The following is a 21,525-nucleotide window of genomic DNA, read 5'->3' on the forward strand; positions in this document are numbered from 1 at the left end:
GGGGGACGCCTGCTGAGTGTCCGAAAGTGCAGAAGCCCCTGGGGGACGGCGTGGATGACCTCTGGGCTTGGAGAGCCCGGATGCTGACTGCTCCAACTGTGCATGGGTGGAAGCAGTCTGTCCTGCAGGTGGTGGCCGCTGCAGTGGAGATGTCCCAGCGGTGGCATCAGGAATGCTGACATCCTGAGAGCGGACACCTGCTCCGTGGTCAGCCGACACACTGGCACCCTGACGGGGCAGCACCGCAGCATGCGCCCCAATCGGCTGGTCCACAGATTGACGGCCTGCTGTGGTGCTGCAAGGGCCCCGGGTAATCCTGCCTGATCCATCGAGGGTGGCAGCAGTCAGTGCTCGCGTGGCCTCAATCTGCGTCTGCATGAGGCCAGCGAGTGACTGCGTGGCAGCACTCAGCACTTGCATGGCAGGTGCCAGTGCTTCGGTGAAGCCCTGGACAGTCCTTTCCAGTGCTTCGCTGAAGGCCGGGACAGTCCTTTCCACTGCTTCGGTGAAGCCCTGGACAGTCCTTTCCAGGGCTGACCCGAAGCCGTGGACAGTCCTTTCCAGTGATGCCCCGAAGTCCTGGACAGTCCTTTCCTGTGCTGCCCCAAAGTCCTGCGCACTCCTTGCCTGTGCTGCCCCAAAGTCCTGCGCACTCCTTGCCTGTGCTGCCCCGAAGTCTTGGACACTCCTTGCCTGTGCTGCCCCGAAGTCTTGGACACTCCTTGCCAGTGTCTCGACGGATTCAGGCATCCTTGCCACTGCAGGCATCAGCTCAGTGTGCCTGAGCCGAGCCTGGGCGCTCATTTCAGCGAGGGACTGCACCTCTTCCGCACTCTGTGCAGCAGTCATCGTGGTCTGACTCGCCCTCCAGGGAGACGGCCCCTGAGCTTCCCTAGCCCCCCTTGCGTTGCTGCAGCCCGCTGGTTCCTGGAACTGGTTCCTCATCAGAGCCACCCCGCCCCCCCCCGCTCCCCTCCAGGGAAGAACTATCCCCAGTCTCCAGATGGGCTGGCTCGCCTGAGGCTGGCACGGATGTTCCGGCTTCCTCCTGCTGGTCGCCTCCAGAGTCAGTGGCACTGGCAGCTTGAGGGCCCGTCTCCTGAGCTGGTGATGCAGCATCTGAAAGCAGGAAGGTTGAAGAGTGGCTTTAGCGCAAGGACAGGGTGGCAGCAAGGGATGCAAGATTGCTGCAATGCTATGACATGGGTCCAGAGTGAAAAGCATGCTGGTGGGGGGAACAAGTGGAAGGAGACAGATCAAAAAGGTGATGACCTTACCATCGCTGTGCACAATGGGGTCGGCAGCTCCAGTGGTGACAGGTCCAGTCATCCAGCCTCCAACAATCTGGTGAACCCTCTCCTCGAGGTCCGTGAGGGTCTGGAGGTGAGGACATCCTCCTCCGGTCCGAAGCTGCTCTTTGCGGTTCCATGGCCATCTTGGCCTGCAGGAGAAAGGACGGGAAATGATGAAACATGATGCCCTGAACTGTCATCTCATGCCCCCCATGGTGGAATAGCCCTTACATCATGCCCTGAGTTGTCCTCTCATGCCCCCCATGGTGGACTAGCCCTTACATGATGCCCTGAGTTGTCATCTCATGCCCCCCATGGTGGAATAGCCCTTACATCATGCCCTGAGTTGTCATCTCATGCCCCCCATGGTGGACTAGCCCTTACATGATGCCCTGAGTTTAATGTGCATGTGTGATCCCAGAAAGGGCCATGGGTGCTTGCTGACAGATGGCCAATGGGGCATTGCGCACCCTCTGGCCATAAAGTCAGGTGCAGATGGAGGGATGAAGAAGATTGCCGGAACACCACTCACCCTAATGACCTGAGTGAGGTCGTTGAATTTCTTCCTGCATTGCACAGGGCTCCTGGTCACCACGCTGTTGGAGTTGACCTTTTGAGAAACTTCCCTCCAAGCTCTGCGGTATTCCTTCTGATTAGGCCTCCTGCCATTGTCGGGGTACAGCACAGCTCGCCGGCGCTCCACTGCGCCTACCAAAGCATCCAATGCCCCATTGGTAAAGCGCTCCGCTCTCTGCCTCACCCTCTCCATCTTCTCAAAGTTTGTAATGCCACAGAATGCCCAGCGCCAAATTTGAGGCCTACAAGGCGCAGAGTGTGGCTGCTGATCCTTACTGACCCATCCCTTTAAGAGCTGGCCGGCGCCTGAAAGTCTCATCGTCATCGATTATTGACAGCACCTGCGCTGCGCCCGCCCGCCCCGATATTGATTAGCGCCGCCAGGTTAGTGCCTTAGGAGTCCCGTGTAACGCCTGATTCTGCGCCGCAATCACCTTTAGGGGCGATGCAACCCAATATCGCGCGAGGTGGCGATAAGTTGCGTCTGGCTATAAAATTTGCGCAGCGCCAATTCTAACGCACCAAGCGGGGCTACACCTAATTTCTAGGCCTATTTCATCTGTTGGGGGAATCCAGAACAAGGGGGCATAATCTTAATATTACAGTTAGACCATTTTGGAGTGAAATCAGGAAGCACTGGAAATGTGGAACTCTCTTGCCCAAAAGGCTGTGGATGCTGGGTTAATTGAAATTTTCAAGACTGAGATCAATAGATTTTTGTTGGGTAAGGCATCAAGACAGTTAAATGGAATTGAGGTACAGACCAGCAATGACATAATTGACAGGGTCAGGGGGCTGAACGGTCTACTCCTGTTGCAATGTTTCCACCATGTAATAGTAATGAACAACAATCTAGGAAATTGGTTGGGGTTGCAGCAGTAGTAGATGGAAGTCTCACTCTGACAGAGCACCACTGTAAAGAGGAAAGTCAGCCATTAATGTCTTGAGTTTAACAACTGTACATAAAAGGCTTTATTGTCAGAAGGGGACTGCATTTCTAGTCAGCCTCAGTTCAGTGTTCAATTTCAGATGCTTTCAATCAGTTTCAGTTTCTGTAATTGACCCTTGGACTTCATGGAACAGGCAGAATTATTGCCTCACACACTAACAAATAAGGTAATGCTATACCTATACGTATCATTGGTTAGGCTGCAACCAGGATAATGTGTCCAGTTTTGGGGATCATACTTTAGGACAGGTGACAAGACGATGGACATGTTGCAGATGAAATACATTAAGATAATACCAGAAATGAGAGGCTTTAGTTGAGTAAAAAGGGGTTCTTTTCATTAGAACAAAGACTAAGAAGAGATCTGATAGAGATGTTTTGAGATGCTTTGATTAAGTAAATTGGAACAATCTATTACCACTGGTCAGTAAGGTGGTAACTAGAGGGCATATATTTAAGATAATCACCAAAAGGAAAAGGATAGGAGAGTTTTATTTACACACAGAATTGTTGGGACATATAAATCTGTACTAGAAACAGTGGTGAACTGAGGGGTAGCTCTTTCAGAGAGCAGACACAGGCATGATAGATCGAATGGCCTCCTCCTATGCTGTAAAATTCTAATGATTCTAACGTAGCATCAGGAACTCTGTGTCTTGCAGATTAACAGGCTGTGTAAGATATACACTTGGAAGAAGATATTTAACTTCATGTGAATTGATTCAGTCATTATTTTTGAAATGTTTGTACTTCTAGTCTTCTGTTATATTTTTCTGCTTCTGTGTAATTCTAATTCTTGTAGGTAAATTAAGTTCCTAGTTTTAGCCTGAACAATAATCTGACACCCTAATGTTACCTGCCTTGCAATCTCCAATGCAAAATATCACAGTAAAATAGGAATTGTTACTTCTGTGATATGCTATTCCCATTCACAACATGCCTAGAGTCTGTAGGAGAAGTGGATCTGTTTATGGAAGCTGTTTTTGCTGAGCACATAAATAATAAAGTCTAATCTAAAAGATAGATTAGAAGATAAACGCACAACTGCAAAACTCAGTTGTGATTTTATCTTATAATCTATCTATTCGATTAAACTTTTTAAAATCTTGCCTCCCTTAATCTTTCTTTCCTCCCACTTACAGACTTTATACCCCAACCTTGTTGTCAACTAATCACCAATCTTGATTTATCTAATCTCCTCTACCATTCCGTTCAACCTTAGTATCCTGCACCAATAGCCTAAAATCCTCAATAAAAAAATTCTTGAACCAGCTGTTTATATGTAGCGAAGTTTGGTGAATGGATTTTGAATCAATAACCAACAAATCTCAGATTTAATAAGCAGTCTCAAATTTCCAAGTCATGTGCTGTAGATATGAAGGCAGAAGCCTAAATGGCAAATGTCCATCACAAGCAAAATCTATCAATTTGGTTAGCAGTTAGTTTTCATGATTTGTCAATCATGTAAAAAATGGGTGGCATTTTTGCCCACAATTTTTTTCTCAACTAGTTTTGAGAAATTTGATAAATACTGATGTTACTTAATTTGGATGAATAAATGCATACTTTTATACTGAATTAGTTGATTCCTTGTGACTTCATATAAAGGCCGTGATTTTCCCTACCTTGGCGGGTCTGTGGCAGGCGACGTTGATGGCGGATCCCGACCCTGCTGTTTGCTCCATCCCGGCCTCTGACCTGACTTTCCCCCGATTGGGTTTGTTAAGCCCGCCCAGTGAGCTTCCTGGCCAATTGAAGGAAGCGGGTCTGATGACGTCATTTGATGATGCATCATCAGCCGGTTTCCTTAAAGGGACCATGCGCAAATTTACTTTAACATTTGTGCTGTCAGTGTTCTACAGCATTGAGGTGCAGCAAACACTGACAAGCACTGCACTGAGGTGCACAGTTGTACCCAGGCTCTCCCATGACTCCCTCCATAAGCATATGGAGGGAGTCACAGCACACAGGGAGGTTCTCTTCCCTTCCGATGGGTGGAAGAGACCGCCCCAGGAGCCTGGTTGCATATTGCAAAGGAGGGGACAAGCAGGGATGTCATGAGGAGGACCAGGCGGCAGTGGCGCAAACTTTTCAATGATCTCAGTAAATCACGAAACATTACTGCAAAGCCACACTCAGCCTTATCACTTCCCCATCTCACTAGCCACCCTTCATACTCACCCTCATCCTAGTCCAATCATACCAACTAACAAAACGCATTTGTGCATTTTAGCCAATTTTCATGTGAAGTTTCTGTTAATATGCTGTCAGACATTGAAATCTTTATTTTCAACACTTTGCTTTCTTGGACAGATTTGTGTGCACCTTTGGAAGTGGCTCAGTGAGTTGCAGTGAATGGTGAAACATAACGGTACCCCCTGCAATGGTGATGAGTGTGAAAGGAATGGCTTGGGCATTGTAGGGATGCTTTATGGTGTTGGTGTGGGGTGGTGCCAACCTGAAGTAAATCTGGCCATGGTGAGGCCATCCCTGGCATCCCCGGCAGCAATGTGGTTGGGTGCTGATGCCCTGTGTCCTGTTGGTGTGGTTGTTGGTGCTGCTGGTGTGCCTGGTGATGCTGGTGTTGGGGCTGATCATGGTCAGATTCTGAGGAACAAGGTGAGAGAGTATAAAGTGCACCCATGTTGATGGAATAGATGGCAGGCGAAGTAGAGATGACAGAAGCGATCTGTCAATGGTGGGAGAGGTAATGAGGTCAGACTGGATGAAGACTTTTGTAAAGACTTGCAGCATCCTGAATCTGTTGTGGAAATGCAGTTTAGAGATGCTGGTGCTTACGGGAAGATATCTGAATCAGCTGGGAGCTTAGAGTTGACATTTAAAGCTGTCAACTCATCAGCTGATTCAATGGCCACTGACCTCCCGCCTCAGCTTCACTGACGAGGTCTAGGCACAGTGGGAAACTTGTGGGAGACCTGTGAAAGTTAAAAAGCTTTGAAAGAACGCATTGTTAAGTGGCTGTAAACAAGCCACTAATGATTTGAATTGGGTCCCCCGCCATTGCCTGTCGGGTCTGCTCAGTGCTGGCAGACCTGACATCAGGAAATGCAGGTGGGCGTGTTTTGACAGTGGGTTCCTGACTCGCTGTCAATCATTTTAAATTTCACAGCTGACCTACTGAGCACCGGCAAAATTGCAGCCAAGGAGTGGAAACTTGGATGAGTTAAGATTTATATGTTTCTGCCCAATAGATAGAGAAAAATTGAAGAATTTTTAAACCATTAAGTAAGGTCACTGAGCCATTGGGATATCAACAGTTTTTAAATTAGATTTTGTTTTCCACACTTTAGGGCCCACACAAGCATTGTAATGACAAATATCCAACAAGCCAGGTTTGGATAGCAGAAAAAGCAACTTATGGTTTTAATATCACCCTCTAATACAATGTATACCATCTGACTGTGGGAGCCAGGGTAATGAAGTGACGTTAGAGCTGCTCTTTTTACAAACTGTTGACAATCTGCATGTGACTGGCTCAAGTCCAACTCTCGTCAGGAGGCCAGTCCCAATTTAAATAAACACATACAGATTGTTGACTCATGAGCAAGCTGGAAATACATATTCTAAATGAGAAAAGCTATAAATATACTGGGGGTGATTCTACGATCTGTACCCCCAGTTGGAAATGATACTCACAAAAACCACATTTCGGGACGTCGTGTATGTATAGCCTATGGTTTTTAATTTTCATGTTTGTGCCTCCACTATGAACATGAAATATGGTTTACCTTAGAAAGTAGTACCATGAGCAATCCATCTGTTAATAACTAACAGAATCCTCCCAATTGAGTAAAGGAAGGAACTATATTAATATTCCTGCAGATTGCTTTGTGCTTTAAATAGCACGTTTTCCCACCCATGCGACCTGTTGAAAACCACCCTCGTGGAGAACTATACCTATAGTATTAGCACCTGTCAGTATTTTGATATAATTGTACCTGTGAGTTATTTTCAAGATATAAAATTGTCACATTTAATGAGAATGCAGCAACAACCTTAGTATTTGGCCCTTTGCAAAGCCATGCAGTTAGTCAAAATGTAAAGCATTTCTCAGAACTGTTAAAACCATTCTGCCCTGGGAAGGAAACATTTATTTTAAAGTTCTTAGTATTATAGTCAACCATTTCCATATCTGGCCCTCCCCCCACCCCCCCGCCCCCCTCCCCACCCCAGCCAAACTGTAGCAGCAAGTGGGCACATGGAGGGCAGTCATAGAGTCATAGAGTTATACAGCACGGATAGAGGCCCTTCGACCCATCGTGTCCGCGCCGGCCATCAAGCCCTGTCTAATCTAATCCCATATTCCAGCATTTGGTCCGTAGCCTTGTATGCTATGGCATTTCAAGTGCTCATCCAAATGCTTCTTGAATGTTGTGAGGGTTCCAGCCTCCACAACCCTTTCAGGCAGTGAGTTCCAGACTTCAACCACCCTCTGGGTGAAAAAGTTCTTTCTCAAATCCCCTCTAAACCTCCCGCCCTTTACCTTGAATCTATGCCCCCTAGTTATTGACCCTTCTACTAAGGGAAAAAGCTCCTTAATATCCATCCTATCTATGCCCCATATAATTTTGTACACCTCAATCATGTCCCCCCTCAGCCTCCTCTGCTCCAAGGAAAACAAACCCAATCTGCCCAGTCTCTCTTCATTAGCTGAAGCGCTCCAGCCCTGGTAACATCCTGGTGAATCTCCTCTGCACCCTCTCCAAAGCTATCACATCCTTCCTGTGGTGTGGCGACCAGAACTGCATACAGTATTCCAGCTGTGGCCTAACCAGTGTTTTATACAGCTCCATCATAACCTCCTTGCTCTTATATTCTATGCCTCGGCTAATGAAGGCAAGTATCCCATATGCCTTTTTTACCACCTTATCCACCTGTTCCGCCGCCTTCAGGGATCTGTGTACTTGCACACCCAGATCCCTCTGACCCTCCGTCTTGCCTAGGGTCTTACCATTCATTGTGTATTCCCTTGCCTTGTTTGTCCCCCCAAAGTGCATCACCTTGCACTTTTCCGGGTTAAATTCCATTTGCCACTGTTCCGCCCATCTGACCAACCCATCTATATCGTCCTGCAGACTGAGACTACCCTCCTCGCTATTTACCACCCTACCAATTTTTGTATCATCCGCGAACTTACTGATCATACCTTTTACATTCATATCCAAGTCATTAATGTAGACCACAAACAGCACGGGACCCAGCACCGATCCCTGTGGTACCCCACTGGCCACAGGCTTCCAGTCACAAAAACAACCTTCGACCATCACCCTCTGCCTTCTGCCACTAAGCCAGTTTTGTATCCAATGTGCCAAGGCACCCTGGATTCCATGGGCTCTTACCTTCTTGACCAGTCTCCTGTGCGGGACTTTATCGAAGGCCTTACTGAAATCTATGTATACCACATCCACTGCGTTACCCTCATCCACACACCTAGTCACCCCCTCAAAAAATTCAATCAAATTAGTCAGACATGATCTTCCCTTGACAAAGCCATGTTGACTATCCCTGATTAATCCTTGCCTCTCCAAGTGGAGACTAATTTTGTCCCTCAGAATTTTTTCCAATAATTTTCCTACCACTGATGTTAGGCTCACTGGCCTGTAGTTCCCCGGTTTTTCCCTACTCCCCTTCTTGAATAATGGTACTACATTAGCGGTTCTCCAGTCCTCTGGCACATCCCCTGTGGCCAGAGAGGTTCTGAATACATGTGTTAGAGCCCCCGCAATCTCTTCCTTTGCCTCACACAGCAGCCTGGGATACATTTCGTCCGGGCCTGGGGATTTATCCATTTTTAGGCCTGCTAAAACCGCCAATACCTCCTCCCTCTCGATGTTAATATGTTCGAGCATATCACAGTCCCCCCGCCCTATTTCTATGTCTACATCGTCCCTCTCCATAGTGAAAACAGATGCAAAAAATTCATTTAGAACCCCTCCTACATCTTCTGGCTCCACACACAGATTGCCACTTTTGTCCCTAATGGGCCCTATTTTTTCCCTAGTTATCCTCTTACCCTTAATATACTTATAAAACATCTTAGGATTTTCCTTTATTTTGCTCGCCAGTGTTATTTCATGGCCCCTCCTTGATCTCCTAATTTCTTTTTTAAGTATCCCCCTGCACTTTTTGTACTCCTCTAGGGCTTCCTCCGTCTTTAGCCTTTTGTATCTGCCAAAAGCCCTCCTTTTTTTTCTAATCCATTCTCGTATATCCCCTGACATCCAAGGTTCCCTGTGGTTTTTGGAACCACCCTTGATCTTTACGGGAACATGTTGCCGTTGTATGATCTCAATCTCCCTTCTGAAAGCCTCCCATTGCTCCGATGCGGATTTTCCTACAAGTAGCTGATCCCAGTCCATTTTGGCCAGATCCTGCCTTATCCTATTAAAATTGGCCTTCCCCTAATTTGGAACCTTTATTTCCGGCCCATCCCTGTCCTTTTCCATGACCACCTTAAATCTCACCATATTATGGTCACTGTCACCAAAGTGCTCACCTACTAGCACTTCTTCCACTTGGCCAGCCACATTCCCTAGAATTAGGTCCAGTACCGCCCCCTCTCTTGCAGGACCTTCTACATGCTGGCTCAAAAAGCTCTCCTGGATGCACTTTAAGAATTCTACACCCTCTGTGCCTTTCACACTCTGACTATCCCAGTTAATATTGGGGAAGTTGAAATCCCCCATTATTATTACCCTATTATTTGCACATTTCTCTGAGATTTGCCTACATATCTGTTCCTCTATCTCCCCCTGACTGTTTGGAGGCCTATAGTATACTCCCAGCAAAGTGCTTGCCCCCTTTTTGTTTTTAAGCTCCACCCATATGGCCTCATTAGAGGAACCTGCTAATATGTCATCCCTCCTTACTGCAGTAATTGACTCCTTAATTAATATTGCGACACCCCCTCCTCTTATACCTCCCCCTCTGTCTCGCCTGAAGATTCTGTACCCCGAAATATTGAGCTGCCAGTCTTGCCCCTCCCTCAACCATGTCTCCGTGATAGCAACAATATCATACTCCCATGTGTTTATCAACACCTTCAGTTCATCCACCTTATTTGCAAGACTCCTTGCATTAAAATAGATGCCATCCAGCCTTGCCCTTGTATATTTGCCCTGTCTACCAAGCTGACTTGTTTTTTTCTCTATAATTGGCAGCACATCACCCCCTATTTCAGCTCCCCTCTGTATCCCATCCCCCTGCCAAGTTAGTTTAAACCCCCCCCAACAGTGCTAGCAAACCTCCCCGCAAGGATATTTGTCCCGCTCTGGTTCAGATGCAACCCGTCCGACTTGTACAAGTCCCACCTTTCCCAGAAGCAGGCCCAGTGATCCAGGAAACTAAAACCCTCCCTCCTGCACCAACTCTTTAGCCACGCATTCATCTGTTCTATCCTCCTATTCCTATACTCACTAGCACGTGGCACTGGGAGTAATCCAGAGATTACAACCTTTGAGGTCCTGTTTTTTAATCTGCTACCTAGCTCCCTAAATTCTTGATGCAGGACCTCATCCCCCTTCCTACCTATGTCGTTGGTCCCAATGTGGACCACGACCTCTGCCTGCTCACCCTCCCCCTTAAGAATGCCCTGTAGCCGCTCAGTGACATCCATGACCCTGGCCCCAGGGAGGCAACAAACCATCCTGGAGTCACGTTTGCGGCCACAGAAACGCCTATCTGTTCCCCTTACGATAGAATCCCCTACCACTATTGCTCTCCCACTCTTTTTCCTCCCTTTCTGAGCAGCAGAAGCGTCCCTGGTGCCAGGAAGCTGGCTGCTGCTGCCTTCCCCTGGTGAGTCATCCCCCTCAACAGTATCCAACTTGGTATACCTGTTTGAAAGGGGGATGTCCGCGGGAGGCCCCTGCACTTCCTGCCTGCCTCTGTTGCTCCACCTGATGGTCACCCAAGTTCTTTCTGCCTGTGCAGCCCTACCCTGCGGCGTGAACAACTCACTAAACGTGCTATCCACGACCCTCTCAGCATCGCGCATGCTCCAAAACTCATCCACCCGCAGCTCGAGCGCCGCAATGCGGTCTACAAGTAGCTGCAGCTGGATGCATTTCCCGCACACATGGTCGCCAGGGACACTGGCAGCATCCCTGACTTCCCACATGGAGCAAGAGGAGCAGAACACAGGGCTGAGCTCTCCTGCCATGACTTACTCCTTTAATTAATTTAAAAATGTATTCAACACCCCAGTTACAGGTATACTCTAGGGCGCTTTATTTACCAACTGTCCCCACTACAACACAGAGACCCTAGAAATTTAACACCACAGAATTCAAGCTTGTATTGAAAAGAGAGAAATACTCACCAACCAATCACTTACCTGCTCCCTGGTGATGTCACACCCCGAATACTTTTTACCTCTCTGCTACCCTCTGAGCTCGCAGACTGGAGTTTGGTATGCCTCTCCTGGCCCCGCTGCCGCTTTTATTACCTCGCCGCCGCCGAGTCTCCCGCAGGTCCTCCGCTCTCGCTGCCTGCCGTCGTTTTGATGGAGATGCACTTTTTTGAAACTCTTGCTTTATTATTGTATATTTTAGTCACAATCAATAAATCAAAATTCTCTACTAACTCATTCTTTCCCATTACATCAAGACTTCATTTCCTTGCTTTCCTTTATCTACTCCCACCGTCTTGATCTCTGACAAGACAAATTCCAACCACTTTCTTGTGTCCCTCACCTATCCGCTTGCCCAGAAGACCCTCTTTCAGCCCCACTTCCTGCTGTGGCTGCTGCAAGTAACATACAACTGCACGCTCTTAACTCCAACTGTCCAGCTTTTGGTTTTCAATTTGCCATAATCCCTCTTCAGCTGTCGAATTGCTCAACCAGCCCCTCACCTCCATCTTCGATGTCCTTGTCCCCCGCAAACCTTCCCAATCTCCCAGACCAGTTATTCCACTTGTGTCATCCTCCCTCCAAGTCCAAAAAGTGCAAACATCAATGCAACTGCTACACAATCTAGCTGAGCCATCCGTTGCCAAATCTGGCTTTACCATATTAAGTTCTTCCAGGCCTCGCTCTCCTCTACCAAAATGGCCCACTACTCTAGGATCATCCTTGAGAGCAAGACAACCCCAGACTCCTTTTCTGTACTACTAACCACCTCTTAAACCACTCCCCTCTTCCCTATCCACCTTCACCTCTAACAACAAGTGTATGGATTTTTCATCACCAAGATGAAGACCATCCAATTCAACTGCCTCTGCTGCTTTTCCCCTTTGCTCACCAAGCCAAACCTCCCCCAATTCCCCTCCATTCCTAGTCTTGAATTTCTGTTACACTCTACTTCTTCCATCTCCTCTTCTCTGCCCATCTGCCCGAGATTTAGGACAGAGACAGGCGATGTTACAAAGGTGGAAGTAGGTGGTCTTCGTGATGGAGAGAACACATGGTCAGAGAGAATACGCAGCCTTTATAATCTTCAGACTTGATATATTCAGTGCTCTCTCAGCCATCCGCCACCCTCCGTAACCTTCAGCTCATCTGTATCCTATCCAAAAACAGGTTCTGCTCACTCATCGCTCATCCTTGTTAACCTACATTGGCTTCCAGTCCCCTAGTGCCTCAAATTTAAAATTCTCATCCTTAAAGTCTGCTGTGGCCTCATTCCTCCTATTTTTGCAATCCCAACCAACACTACAACCACCACCATCCAAACTCTCTATTCCTCTGAATCTAGCCTCTTGTGCATTGCCCCACCATTCATGGCTGTTTTCAGCCACCTAGACCCCACATTTTGGAATTCTCTCCTTAAACCTTTCAGCCTTTCTATCTGCCTCTCCTCCTTTAAGAATCTCCTTAAACCCCCTCTCCTAATCTTCCCTTCTTTGGCTCAGTGCCTGCCTTTCCATATTCCTCTGTGAGGCGCCTTGGGACTTTTTTTAATGTTAATAGTTCCAATATAAATGGGAGTTGCTGTTGTATTTCCTTCCAGCCTACAGGCTTTTAAAATCAAAGTTTGGCATCACTTAACCACTACTTCTCGGTTTATCTTTTCTTCTCTCCTACTGTTTTCAAAATATGTGGTGTCCTCCACTATGGTTCTTAATAGAAAAATGCATAATGTTGCTATTTCCACGTCACTCTTGGAAGTCTGCTAAAATGGCTTACTTCCAACATATGTGAAAGGTCATTTTGTAAATCTGCTTTAAGCAGTGCTATGATTGAAAGCCAATCTGGAAGTCCTTACATTGAACTTTCTTTTCCATTTTGAGTTGAGGTGCAATGTGGATTAATGTCACATTTACAGTCTTCAATGCTTTGCTTTTCATGCAGTTCCACCAACTATTAAGGACCGTGCAGGGGATTCCCCTCACTCAATCAGTGTCCGCACTGGGAATACAGCCATACTGGAGTGTGAATCAAATGCAGTGCCACCACCTGTCATCACCTGGTTTAAGAACGGGCGGCCAGTCACTGAGTCCAGCAACATTCGAACTCTAGCCAATGGGCAAATGTTGGAGATCACAGGTGCAGAGGTAAGGCTTTTCAAAGCAGAAGATACAAAGTGTCAGCAGAACACCGCTTACAGGACTTGTAGTCTAAGCCCGTGTCACAACAATATTACAATCATACAAAAGCAAAATACTGCGAATGCTGGAAATCTGAAAAAAACCCCAGAAAATGCAGGAAATACTCAGCAGGTCAGGCAGCATCTGTGGAGAGAGAAAGAGTTAATGGCCTGGATTTTGCGGTCGGCGGCGTAATTAAGGATTACACCGTAGGCATCTGAACGGAATGCGAACTTACCTGATGGGGACCCTCCTTCAAAACTTGCTGGCAGACGCTGCATAGTAGAGGGCAGTGTAGTGACCCACGGATCCCAGGGGTGCACCGTACGGAAGCGTACCTGGAACCATGTGGGCTGGTGCTCCAATCAGGAAACGGAAGGTCTCTCATTTATCCCCAGTTTCTCACTCAGGAGCCAACCAAATTTTAATTGTGGGAAATTATATGTAAATGCCTGCAACATTTAAGTAAAATGCAACAACTTTCTATTCACATCCAAAAATAAAAATAGAGGATATATACTAGGCTACAGAGGAATGCTATTTTGTATATTATAGAAAATATTCGGAAGAGTTTTCTACTCTGATGGAGGCTGATGGTAAGTTTGAAAGACTGGCTTGTAGTTTAAATTTTTAAAATTAAATATATACTTGGATTCCCAAAAGGTTATCCCCTAACGCTTAGCAAACAGGCTGCTGCAGCTGTTCGCACCAGCCGTAACATTATCGCTGGGCAGTTGGTGGGTAATTCGCCCAACTCCGCGCCAGCAACTAGGATTTCCATGTCCGCGCAGATCATCTGTCAAGTCGGAACTTGACAGATCGCAAGTTCGGGATTTAGCGCATGGGCAAGCGCATGTGGAAATCCTGAACTTGCTGTCCATTTCAAAAGCTGTTTGATGGCGTTGCTCAAAGTACGTCGTCAGACTGACTGCAAAATCTGTGCCAGCATTTCAGGTCGATGACCTTTCATCAGAACTCTGGCCAGCACTGTGGGAGAGGGGGAGAAGTAGCAGCAGAATATTACAATCATACCATGTTACAGTCACAAGAATTTTGGGTAGATACTATCTTTTTTTTAAATGAAGACTGTTAACTTACTAGAAAATTGCAAGTTGAATTTCTACACAACCCCTTTGCCTGCTACCAAACATGGGGTCTCCTGCAGCTCTGGTCCCCGTCCATTGCGCTCAGCCCCCTCCCCCCATGCCAGTTTTACAGCATTGTGTTGCCACTTCTTCTTTACTCACTCCTGCCCAGTGCCAGCCTGCTGAGTTTAATCTGACTGTATTGATGCTATTATTGTAAAAACGAGGCATTTTTTATCACTGTGAATGCCTTTCAGTCTAGACACAAATTGAGACTGGCCAGCATCCGTGGGGGAGGGGGGAGAAGAAGCAGCAAAAGGCACAGAACAAGATTTTCTAGGATATGTTACTTATGTTTCAGGACACAGAATTCAAATTAGCACTGGGAAATGGAACACTTTACATGTCAGGCGCCCACCGTCAGCATCAGGCACTCCCAGGTCAGGTTTAGTGCAGTTAGATGCAAAGCTCCCTCTATTCTGCCTCTGCACTGTGCCTCAACCTCTACCTCAGAAGAGTACCCCACCTACTGCACCACTGTAGTGTTTTTTTCCATTTCCCACATCTAACATCCTGCTGGTCGGAGAAATCCTGTCAATTAGTGCTGAATTAGGGGCAGTGAAGCTCTACCCACCAGAAACAGCACGGTGGCATAGTGGTTAGCACTGTTGCCTCACAGCGCCGGGGGCCCGGGTTCAAATCCGGCCTCGGGTGACTGTCTGTGTGGAGTTTGCACATTCTCCCCATGTTTGCGTGGGTTTCCGCCGGGTGCTCCGGTTTCCTCCCACAGTCCAAAGATGTGCGGGTTAGGTTGATTGGCTGTGATAAATTGACCCTTAGTGTTAGGGGGATTAAATACGTGGGGTTATGGGGATCGGGTGGGATATGTGTCGCTGCAGGCTCGATGGGCCGAAATGGCCTCTATCTGCACTGTGGGGTTTCTGTGATTCTGTGAAACTGGATTGATAGTGTTAAAACACATTTCAAATGGGACCCTTGCAGCCAGCAGACAGAGGAGACTACTATCCCATCAGACTGGGCTGGAGTTGAATCCAGTGATTAAATTACTGTGGTTTAAATTAAATACTGCACAGTATTTCCACTCATGGGGAAAAACTTCAGAAACCTTGGAGTTGCAAAGATTTTCTTCACCCGTAGCCTGGATCGTGCGTGATTATGATTCTCTCCATGATTGAATAACTTACCGATGTTCCTGATAATTGTCACTTTTACATGTATGAGCCTAGATAGGGTGTGTCCGTGGTTATTCAACTACAGAGAGCATCACAACTGAGCCTCACCAGATGTCCACACGCATGTATTTTCCATGGATCACTGGGTACCAATGAGAACTGAGAACCTGGATAAGAGATACTAGAGAAGATTGTAGCACCTCTGCTGCCACAGAGATCAGCACAGGGATCAAACCTTAGATGTTCCTGGTCTGCATGCCTGAGATTCACACTGAAAGAAGAACAAACTTCCTTTATATAACTCCTTTCATGTCCTCAGGAAACTCAATCCCCACTATTTCACAGCCAGTGAATTACTTTTGAACTGAAGTCACAGCTGTTTCGTAGGCAATGCAGCAACCAATTGATGCACAAAAAGGTTCCACCAGCAACAGTGAGACAAATGAGCTGCTAATTTGTTTTGCTGGTGTCGGTTGAGAGAAAAATGTTGGCCAGGACACTGGGAGAACCCCTCTGCTCTTCAAGTGGTCGGATGTTTTATGTCTCCCTAAACTGAGGCTGTTTCTCTGTCTGTTTAACGTTTCACCCAAAAGACCACACCTCTGATCAAGCCAGACCCTCTCATCACTGCATTGATGTGTCAGCCGAGATTATGTGTCCAAGTCCTGGATGCTGGGCACTGTCATTATCAATGAAGCCGCTGGAAAGCAGTTATTTTCTATTTAATCAGTAGAAGGAACTTTATATTCAATTCTACACTTACAAACTGTTCGGATCAGAAAATCAAAAGACTGACATTTGCAATGTATTATCACATGGTTTATGTTGTGTCTGTGTATAATAAGACACAGACTGCAGGAGAACGGTACAACAGGTGTTTACTCAACGTGGCTCACTCTAGAACTGATCTGTACAGATTACTACTCAGTGCTATATACAGGTGTGGTCACTGCCGGTACTGCAGTATACATGAGCTGTAAAAGATAGTTCCCCCCTTAAAGGTATATACATTACAATTCCTCCCCTTTTAGATTAACAGTACCATAACACTCATTTAACAATTAAATATCAAACTAATTACAATTAACACTTTTAACATGCAACATTAGCTGAAAATAGTCTATTTATATATTCAGTCTTTGGGGAGGCTTCCTGATCCTTTCTGGACAGCGCCTTTCCCGAGTGTCTTGCTCTTGGTGTGGAGGCGATTCTGGCCCCCTGTCGTCGGTTGGTTCATCAGCTTCCGATGCTACTGTTTCTGGGGTAGATGCGACCTGTACGTCGGGTTCATCACCAGGTACGTATGGGCGAGGCATGGGGTTGACTTGTTCCTGTGACTCTAGGATCTGGTCAGCATGGCGTCTCACGATGCTGTCCCCAACGTCCACTGTGTACATTAGTGGGCCCTGCCGTGTGCATATCGTTCCTGACTGCCATTTTTCTGTTCGGTAGTCGCGGGCCAAGACTGGTTGCCCTACACTGAAGCTCCTTGTTGGCTTCTCATGGATGTGCTGGAATTGCTTACTCTCAACATCTCTTCGTACGTTTGGTCTGAGCAAATCCAGGCGAGATCTTAACCTTCGGTTAAAGAACATCATGGCTGGGGCCTGGTTGGTGACTGCATGTGTCGCATTCCGGTAGGCGAACAGGAAATTGTCCACCTTGTGCTGCAGCGGAATGTTGTCATTGTACATAGCCTTTATTGCCTTCTTAAAGGTTTGTACGAACCTCTCAGCCAATCCATTTGTGGCTGGATGATACGGGGCGGATGTGTAATGCCTTACCCCATTCTTTTTCAAGAACCTCCGGAACTCTTCGGACACAAACTGTGGCCCATTGTCGGAGCAAATCTGTTCTGGCAAGCCGTTCCTGGGAAAAATGGTCCGTAGGACTGCAATAGTTTTCTCCGTGGTGGTGGAGGACATTTTGATGACCTCAGGCCATTTCGAGTGCGCATCCACGGCTATTAAAAACATTGAGTCCATGAATGGACCAGCAAAATCAGTATGCACCCGTTGCCATGGAGATGAGGGCCACTCCCATGGGTGTAGAGGGGCCTGTGGTGGTGCATTTTGGACTTTCTGGCATCCTGAGCAGCTCTTGGTCAGGACCTCGATTTGTTTATCGATTCCCGGCCACCACACATAAGCCCTGGCTAGGCTTTTCATTTTTACCCCTCCTAGATGACCCTCATGAAGCTCATTGAGCACTCTATCCCTTAACTTGGGTGGAATTACCACTCGGGATCCACACATCAAGGTCCCCCGGCACACTGACAGCTGTTCTCTCTTTGTCGAGAATGCTGGCAACAGTGAGTCGCCATGTGCTGGCCATCCCTTCACCGTCAAATCATATACCCGAGACAATATCGGGTCATTTCGGGTTTCCTTTTCGATACAAGCGTTAGTTAGCGGTAGGTATTCAACTATAGTCGAATGGAATATTTCGACAGCATCCACTGCTGGTGCTTCCTCCGCAGTAGGCAGTGGCAGGCGTGATAGCCCATCAGCATTTCCATGCTGTTTCGTGCCCTTATAAGAACATAAGAACATAAGAAATAGGAGCAGGAGTAGGCCAATCGGCCCCTCGAGCCTGCTCCACCATTCAATAAGATCATGGCTGATCTGATCCTAACCTCAAATCTTCTATCACTCTGCATCCACCCGAACCCATGTGATCTCCCGGGAGAGGCGAAAAACCAGATAAAGACCCAATGGCCAATTTGGGAGAAAAAAATCTGGGAAATTCCTCTCCGACCCATCTAGGCGATCGAAATTCTTCCAGGAGATCACTCTGTCCCTATATTTTCTACAGTACTTACCTTCTGTAAAGGCGATCTCCACCCCAGCCAGGAACAGGAATAAAACCATCTCCTGAAATCTAACACAGAATTAGAACACAGTAGGAGCAGAACAAGGCCACACGGCCCCTGGGCCCACTCCACTACCCACAGGGCCATGACCATTCCGAACCTAGACTCATGTCCAATTTCCTGCCCGCTCCCCATAACCCTTAATTCCCTTTACTTCTAGGAAACTATCTATTTCTGTTTTAAATTTATTTAATGATGTAGCTTCCACAGCTTTCTGGGGCAGCAAATTCCACAAACCTACCACCCTGAGTGAAGAAGTTTCTCCTCATCTCAGTTTTGAATGAGCAGCCCCTTATTTTAAGATTATGCCCCCTAGTTCTAGTTTCACCCATCATTGGGAACATCCTCACCGCATCCACCCGATCAAGCCCCTTCACAATCTTATATGTTTCAATAAGATCGCCTCTCATTCTTCTGAACTCCAATGAGTAGAGTCCCAATCTACTCAACCTCTCCTCATATGACCACCCCCTCATCCCCGGGATTAACCGAGTGAACCTTCTTTGTACTGACTCGAGAGCAAGTATGTCTTTTCTTAAGTATGGACACCAAAACTGTATGCAGTATTCCAGGTGCGGCCTCACCAATACCTTGTACAACTGCAGCAATACCTCCCTGTTTTTATATTCCATCCCCCTAGCAATAAAAGCCAACATTCCATTGGCCTTCTTAATCACTTGCTGCACCTGCATGCTAACTTTTTGAGTTTCGTGCACCAGGACCCCCAGATCCCTTTGTACTACAGTACTTTCCAGTTTCTTGCCATTAAGATAATAACTAGCTCTATGATTTTTCCTGCCAAAGTGCATAACCTCACACTTTCCAGTATTGTATTCCATCTGCCAAATCTCTGCCCACTTACTTAGCCTGTCTATGTCCCTTTGCAGGTTTTTTATGTCCTCCTCACTCACTACTTTCCGTCCCATCTTTGTATCATCTGCAAACTTTGATATGTTACACTCGGTCCCCTCCTCCAAATCGTTAATATAGATTGTAAAGAGTTGGGGACCCAGCACTGACCCCTGCGGAACACCACTAGTTACTGGTTGCCAATCTGAGAACGAACCATTTATCCCAACTCTCTGCTTTCTGTTAGAGAGCCAATCCTCCACCCACGCCAGAATATTACCCCCAATCCCGTGATTTTTTATCTTGAGCAATAATCTTTTGTGTGGCACCTTGTCAAATGCCTTTTGGAAGTCTAAATACACTACGTCCACTGGTTCCCCTTTATCCACCCTGTATGTTACTTCCTCAAAAAACTCAAGCAAATTTGTCAAACATGACTTCCCCTTCATGAAACCATGCTGAGTTTGTCCTATTAAATTATGTTTATCCAAATGTCCCGTTACTGTCTCCTTAATAATGGACTCTAACATTTTACCAACCACAGATGTTAGGCTAACAGGTCTATAGTTTCCAGCCTTCTGCCTACTACCCTTTTTAAATAAGGGTGTTACATTAGCAGTTTTCCAATCTGCCGGGACCTTTGCTGAGTCCAGTGAGTTTTGGAAAATTATTACCAATGCATCCACAATCCCTACCGCTACTTCCCTCAAGACCCTAGGATGCAAGCCATCAGGTCCAGGGGATTTATCCGCCTTGAGTCCCATTATTTTACCAAGTACCACTTCCTTAGTGATTTTAATCGTATTTAGTTCCTCCCCCCCCTAGAGCCCCCTGTTTGTCCAGTGTTGGGATATTCTTAGTGTCCTCTACTGTAAAGACTGATACAAAATAATTGTTCAGTGTTTTTGCCACCTCCATGTTTCCCACCATTAATTTCCCGGTCTCATCCTCTAAGGGACCAACATTTACTTTAGCCACCCTTTTTCTTTTTATATAACTATAGAAACTTTTACTGTCTGTTTTTATATTTTTTGCTAATTTACTTTCATAATCTATCTTCCCTTTCTTAATCAATCTTTTAGTTATTTTTTGCTGTCTTTTAAAGACTTCCCAATCTTCCATCCTCCCACTAGATTTGGCTACCTTATATGCCCTTGTTTTTAGTCGGATACTATCCTTAATTACTTTACTTAGCCACGGATGGCTATCTTTTCTTTTACACCCTTTTTTCCTCAGTGGAATATATTTTTTTTGGAAGTTGTAAAATAACTCCTTAAATGTACACCACTGGTCATGTACCGTCTTACCCTTTAATCTATTTTCCCAGTCCACTCTAATTAATTCCGCTCTCATACCTTCATAGTCTCCTTTATTCAAGCTCAGCACGCTTGTTTGAGATCCAACCTTCTCACCCTCTAATTGAATATGGAACTCAACCATGTTATGGTCACTCATTCCAAGGGGATCCTTTACTAGGACATTTTTAATTAATCCTGTCTCATTACACAGGACCAAATCTATGGTTGCTTGCCCCCTGGTCGGTTCAGTTACATACTGCTCAAGAAACCCATCCCTAATACACTCAATGAACTCTTCCTCAAGGCTGCTCTGCCCAATTTGATTTGTCCAGTTAATATGATAATTAAAATCCCCCATAATTATAGCTGTTCCCTTATTACAAGCCTCAACTATTTCCTGATTAATACTCCGTCCAACAGAGTTGCAACTGTTCGGAGGCCTATAGACTACACCCACTAGTGTTTTTTTCCCCTTATTATTCCTTATCTCCACCCAAACTGTTTCACTATCCTGCTCCTTTGACCCAATATCATTTCTCTGTATTATAGTGATTCCTTCCTTTATTAACATAGCCACCCCACCTCCTCTCCCTTCCTGCCTGTCCTTCCTGATTGTTAAATAACCTGGTATGTTTAATTCCCAGTCATGGTCACCCTGCAGCCATGTTTCTGTAATGGCCACAAGATCATACCCATATGTCATTATTTGTGCCGTTAACTCATTCATTTTGTTACGAATGCTACGTGCATTCAGATAAAGAACTTTCAAATATGTTTTGTAACACTTAGTTCCTGTTTTTTCCCTTTTTAGTACTTTACTTTTTACTCCATACCTTCTGTCCCTTCCTGACACATTCTGTTTT

At 46.3% G+C, this 21,525-nt stretch overlaps 1 protein-coding gene across 1 annotated transcript in view; it reads left to right on the top strand.

Annotated features, from left to right (window-relative positions):
* The window catches only part of hmcn1 (hemicentin 1), a 757,099-nt gene that overhangs the window by 533,822 nt on the left and 201,752 nt on the right, over positions 1–21,525 (top strand). Inside the window, exon 60 of the mRNA XM_085982583.1 lies at positions 13,130–13,332. Coding sequence (XP_085838709.1) covers positions 13,130–13,332 — 203 coding nt within the window. The remainder of the gene's footprint in view (positions 1–13,129; positions 13,333–21,525) is intronic.

Source organism: Somniosus microcephalus, chromosome 3 (genome assembly GCF_052327205.1).
Source record: "Somniosus microcephalus isolate GS21.2 chromosome 3, FLI_Smic_1.0, whole genome shotgun sequence".
In the NCBI taxonomy this organism is placed as follows: domain Eukaryota; kingdom Metazoa; phylum Chordata; class Chondrichthyes; order Squaliformes; family Somniosidae; genus Somniosus; species Somniosus microcephalus.